We start from the raw sequence: 6,417 nt of genomic DNA on the forward strand, positions 1-6,417 counted from the left end.
GTTTGTAGTACAAACCATTTTATCTCGGTATCTTTGTGGTTGTTTTTATTGAAATGTTCCACCAATGGTTTATCTGGTGTGTGATCCCTGATGCACGAGCGATGCTCACCAATTCTCACTCTGACTTCTCTCTTGGTTTTGCCTACGTATAGTAATTGGCATGGGCATGATATAACATAAATGGCATTCTTTGTCCGGCAGTTGGTGTGACTTTTCATTGTCCATGTCTTTGCCCCATATTGAAAGGTGTGTTTTGTCTCGGTCAGGGGGCATACACTACAGTTGCTGCATTTGTAATGTCAAATGACCGGAGGAAGTCCCCATTGATTCATGATTGTGGTTTCTTTCGATTTTTCTCGGTATGTATGAACCAACTTGTGTTTGAGATTACAGTTGCGTTTGAAGGCAAACATAGGTTTTTTGGACAGAGTGCCTGGGTTTTTCACCAGGTCCCAATTCTTATTGATGATCTTTTTGATCTGATTACTGGTGGGGTTGTATGTGATGACACAGACTAGTCTCTCATTTGATTTTGTTTAGTTGCTAAGTAAAGTCAATTCTGTATTAGTATTGGCAGCTCTCTTTAAGTTGTTTTTGATCAATTTTTTAGGGTAGCCCCGTATATCGAGTTGTTCTTTGAGTTGTATGGCATGTGCATTGTAATGCTCTCTGCCCGTACAGTTACGGTGGATCCTTAAGAATTGTCCATATGGTAGATTATATTTAAGACTCTCAGGGTGGAAACTGGAGTAGTGAAGTAGTGTGTTTTTATCTATGGTTTTTTGATAAAGTGAAGTGCCCCAATTGTTGCCTTGTTTTTTAACCAGTAAGTCCAAGAAACTTATCTGATCTCGACTCCATTGAACCGTGAACTTGATGTTAGTGTCACAGGTATTGAGCCACTTGTGGAAGGTGAGTAAAGATGTATTTTCACTTCGCCAGATAATAAACACATCGTCAATGTAGCGACACCACATCTTGAGTTGTCCATGTGTTTGATCTCTCAGCACTTACGCGATGTATCCAGACTCAAACTGTGCCATATATAGGTTGGCTAGATGGGGTGCAAATGTTGCCCCCATGCTCACTCCTTTCTGTTGTTTGTAGATTTGGTTTTTAAAGAGGAAGACATTTTCCGTCATGGCTAACCTTGAACATTCTAGTATAAAACCTGTTGGTGGTTTGTGTGGTCTACTGCGTGTGTCAAGTACTTCTGCTAGTGCATCCAGACATTCCATTTGTGGGATAGAGGTATATAGAGGTATATAAAGCCTCGACATCCATAGTGACTAGGAGGTCTCCTGCTTCTATAGTGGTGTCCTGGAGAATTTTAATCATGTCTGTTGCATCTTTAATATAAGATGGCATAGCAAGGACAAATAGTTTTAGAAAAAACTCACTGTAGGTGGAGAGAGGTTCAAATAGAGAATCTATGGCCGACACAATAGGTCTGCCAGGTGGATTGTCAAGGCTTTTATGTACCTTAGGCAGTATGTAGAAGGCTGCTTTCTTTGGATGTTTTTTATTTAGAAATCTGGCTTCCTCTGACCAAATCCATTCTTCTGATAAGGCATGGGCAGTAAGACTTTTGATTTCATCTCATAGTCGTTCAGTAGGGTCTTGATCTAGTTTTTTGTAGGATCTTGTGTCGTTCAATAGTCTGACACATTCTTTTTCATAGTTCGCGGTATCCATCAGGACGATCCCGCCACCCTTGTCGGCTGGTTTGAAAGTAAGGTTCTCTTGGTTACTTAGATTTTGAAGGCTGATTCTCTCATCTTTGGTCAAGTAATCTACATGATAGTTCTTCTTTTTGAGACTGCTGAGGACTTGTTTAGTCACCCGGGTCTCAAATGTGATGATTTCCGGGGGACAGGTATGTGGCGGTGGAGTAAAATTAGATTTCGTTTTTAGTCCTGTGATGTTAGTTTCTCCGGGGTCAGAGACTACATCTCCCAAGCCCTTCTGATTCTGGTTCAGTAGGTATACTTCAAAGAAGTGTTTCAGCCTGATATTACTAAAGAACCTTTGTAGCTCTAATTCTACATTTAATGGATCTGCCTTGCTGACGGGAACGTAGGAAAGTCCTTTTGAGAGGAGATTATTCTCTGTGTAACTTAGATTGTGCGAGGATAGATTAAAAATGGGGACGGTATCCAGGTTCATTGGTTTGAGTACCACTGCCTGGTTCTGACCCCTTGTTGTTGGGATGCTCATTGTTGTGGCCGTCCCTTGGGACCTCCCCTGTGAAAACCCCCTTTTTGAGGGAACTGGCCTCGTCCTTTCTGCGGTAATCCGGATGGTCCGGCTAGCGAGGAGTCTGATCCGCTAGAGGATCCAGATGAGTTTGAGAAGGTGACTGTTCGATTCCATCTGAAATTTTGATTGGAGTTTGGAGGTGAATTGGCAAAGAAACCTTCTTTTAGGTAGGGATAGGTTTTGGCTTCCTTATAGCCAGCAATGTCTTTTTTCAGTTTTGTTATTTTCCGTTCCAGGTTAAGCTGCCTGAATTTCTTGATCTCTACTTCTATGTTCTCAAGTATTTTTTTGGGCATCTTGTATATTTTTGTTTTCTAAAAATTCCTTCTCGAGAGTGCCTAGCTCTTCTCCCTGTTTTTCTCCTCTGCAGTCTCGATTATTAATATAATCCAGTCGCGAGAGCAATGATTGCCAACGCCGCTGAAACCCCCCCTCTCGACTTTACTGTTGATTTGCCTGAAGGGCCATAGACGTTAATCAGGCTTTCCTTTAATTTTCTCTATCACTACCAGTACTACAGCGACTTCCACTGTTACTACTGCTGGTAGTACTACTGCTTGTGACACCACTGCCTGTGCGACTGCGGCTTCCACTACTACTCCTGCTGGCAATACTACTGCTGTTGATACCACTGCAGGTACTACTTCAGCTTCCACTGTTACTACTGATGGTAATTCTACTGCTGGTGACATCACTGCTGGTACTACTGCAGCTTCCACTGTTACTCCTGCTGGTAATACTACTGCTGGTGACACCACTGCCAGTACTACGGCTGCTTCCATTGTTACGCCTGCTGGTAACACTACTGCTGGTGACACCACTGCCGGTACTACTTCAGCTTCCACTGTTACTACTGATGGTAATTCTACTGCTGGTGACATCACTGCTGGTACTACTGCAGCTTCCACTGTTACTCCTGCTGGTAATACTACTGCTGGTGACACCACTGCCAGTACTACGGCTGCTTCCATTGTTATGCCTGCTGGTAACACTACTGCTGGTGACACCACTGCCGGTACTACTGCAGCTTCCACTCTTACTCCTGCTGGTAATACTACTGCTGTTGATACCACTGCAGGTACTACTTCAGCTTCCACTGTTACTACTGATGGTAATTCTACTGCTGGTGACATCACTACTGGTACTACTGCAGCTTCCACTGTTACTCCTGCTGGTAATACTACTGCTGGTGACACCACTGCCAGTACTACGGCTGCTTCCATTGTTACGCCTGCTGGTAACACTACTGCTGGTGACACCACTGCCGGTACTACTGCAGCTTCCACTGTTACTCCTGCTGGTAATACTACTGCTGGTGACACCACTGCCAGTGCTACGGCTGCTTCCATTGTTACGCCTGCTGGTAACACTACTGCTGGTGACACCACTGCCGGTACTACTGCAGCTTCCACTCTTACTCCTGCTGGTAATACTACTGCTGTTGATACCACTGCAGGTACTACTTCAGCTTCCACTCTTACTCCTGCTGGTAATACTACTGCTGTTGATACCACTGCAGGTACTACTTCAGCTTCCACTGTTACTACTGATGGTAATTCTACTGCTGGTGACGTCACTGCTGGTACTACTGCAGCTTCCACTGTTACTCCTGCTGGTAATACTACTGCTGGTGACACCACTGCCAGTACTACGGCTGCTTCCATTGTTACGCCTGCTGGTAACACTACTGCTGGTGACACCACTGCCGGTACTACTGCAGCTTCCACTGTTACTCCTGCTGGTAATACTACTGCTGGTGACACCACTGCCAGTGCTACGGCTGCTTCCATTGTTACGCCTGCTGGTAACACTACTGCTGGTGACACCACTGCCGGTACTACTGCAGCTTCCACTCTTACTCCTGCTGGTAATACTACTGCTGTTGATACCACTGCAGGTACTACTTCAGCTTCCACTGTTACTACTGATGGTAATTCTACTGCTGGTGACGTCACTGCTGGTACTACTGCAGCTTCCACTGTTACTCCTGCTGGTAATACTACTGCTGGTGACACCACTACCAGTACTACGGCTGCTTCCATTGTTACGCCTGCTGGTAATACTACTGCTGGTGACACCACTGCCAGTGCTACGGCTGCTTCCATTGTTACGCTTGCTGGTAACACTACTGCTGGTGACACCACTGCCGGTACTACTGCAGCTTCCACTGTTACTCCTGCTGGTAATACTACTGCTGGTGACACCACTGCCAGTGCTACGGCTGCTTCCATTGTTACGCCTGCTGGTAACACTACTGCTGGTGACACCACTGCCGGTACTACTGCAGCTTCCACTCTTACTCCTGCTGGTAATACTACTGCTGTTGATACCACTGCAGGTACTACTTCAGCTTCCACTCTTACTCCTGCTGGTAATACTACTGCTGTTGATACCACTGCAGGTACTACTTCAGCTTCCACTGTTACTACTGATGGTAATTCTACTGCTGGTGACGTCACTGCTGGTACTACTGCAGCTTCCACTGTTACTCCTGCTGGTAATACTACTGCTGGTGACACCACTGCCAGTACTACGGCTGCTTCCATTGTTACGCCTGCTGGTAACACTACTGCTGGTGACACCACTGCCGGTACTACTGCAGCTTCCACTGTTACTCCTGCTGGTAATACTACTGCTGGTGACACCACTGCCAGTGCTACGGCTGCTTCCATTGTTACGCCTGCTGGTAACACTACTGCTGGTGACACCACTGCCGGTACTACTGCAGCTTCCACTCTTACTCCTGCTGGTAATACTACTGCTGTTGATACCACTGCAGGTACTACTTCAGCTTCCACTGTTACTACTGATGGTAATTCTACTGCTGGTGACGTCACTGCTGGTACTACTGCAGCTTCCACTGTTACTCCTGCTGGTAATACTACTGCTGGTGACACCACTACCAGTACTACGGCTGCTTCCATTGTTACGCCTGCTGGTAATACTACTGCTGGTGACACCACTGCCAGTGCTACGGCTGCTTCCATTGTTACGCTTGCTGGTAACACTACTGCTGGTGACACCACTGCCGGTACTACTGCAGCTTCCACTGTTACTCCTGCTGGTAATACTACTGCTGGTGACACCACTGCCAGTGCTACGGCTGCTTCCATTGTTACGCCTGCTGGTAACACTACTGCTGGTGACACCACTGCCGGTACTACTGTAGCTTCCACTGTTACTCCTGCTGGTAATACTACTGCTGGTGACACCACTGCCAGTGCTACGGCTGCTTCCATTGTTACGCTTGCTGGTAACACTACTGCTGGTGACACCACTGCCGGTACTACTGCAGCTTCCATTCTTGCTCCTGCTGGTAATACAGGCCCTTCCCTGTCTGTAGCCATTCCTGACAACTACTCGATCATCAGGTGTGACAGAGTGAAACTAAAGGTGGGGGACTGGCCTTCATATTCAAGAGTTCCCTTAACCTCAGAGCTGCCAACAATATTCACCTGGCATCAGCAGAATCACTATCCATGAAATTACCAATCTCACCCAACCACACGGCCACAGTACATCTTATCTACAGGCCCCCGGATCCCACCTCCTAAGACATCTCATCTATTCTAGCCTCTAGCACTAAGCCTAACTCACAAATTATTATTTTGGATGACCTTAATCTAGATTACCAGGATAAGAATGATTCCAAAGCTTCTCACCTTGAAAATGTCCTGGCCGACTTACGCCTCACTCAACATGTCAGGGAGCCCACATACATCAAGGGTCGCACTCTAGACTGGGTCTCAGACATCAATTGTGCCCTCAACGTCACTTCTGTGTCTCCTTGCGCATGGTCTGATCACCGCAAAATAGCTTTCTCCATTAATTCCAGTCCACCCAGAGTTAAACCTAACCTTGCTCCTCCAACTTACACACGCAGCAAAAAGGACATCACAGTTGAGAAACTACTCCCTCTCATCCTCCTTTTATTGAACTCGGCATCTTCCACCTGCTCGGATCCTACAGCATTAGTTGACACCTATAACCGCGTCATGTTAAAAGCCCTCAACTTCATCGCCCCCATCAAACTACGTAAACAAAAACCACGGCTCCACCTAAACCCCTGGTTTACACCACACTTACGTGACTTGCAGAAAGAAAAAAGGAAAGCCGAGGCTCACTGGAAAAGCTCACCCTCTCTAATCAACAAAAATA

The 6,417-nt window shown here is 46.3% G+C and overlaps 1 protein-coding gene across 1 annotated transcript; it reads left to right on the forward strand.

Annotated features, from left to right (window-relative positions):
* Positions 1–3,234: 3,234 nt before the first annotated feature.
* Positions 3,235–5,742, forward strand: LOC138492785 (mucin-22-like). The gene has a single exon (XM_069620145.1). It carries the CDS (start codon positions 3,235–3,237, stop codon positions 5,740–5,742), a length of 2,508 nt encoding a protein of 835 aa, XP_069476246.1.
* The last annotated feature ends 675 nt before the right edge of the window (positions 5,743–6,417 follow it).

The sequence above is a fragment of the Ambystoma mexicanum genome, chromosome 10, assembly GCF_040938575.1.
Source record: "Ambystoma mexicanum isolate Mex_15411 chromosome 10, UKY_AmexF1_1, whole genome shotgun sequence".
In the NCBI taxonomy this organism is placed as follows: Eukaryota; Metazoa; Chordata; class Amphibia; order Caudata; family Ambystomatidae; genus Ambystoma; species Ambystoma mexicanum.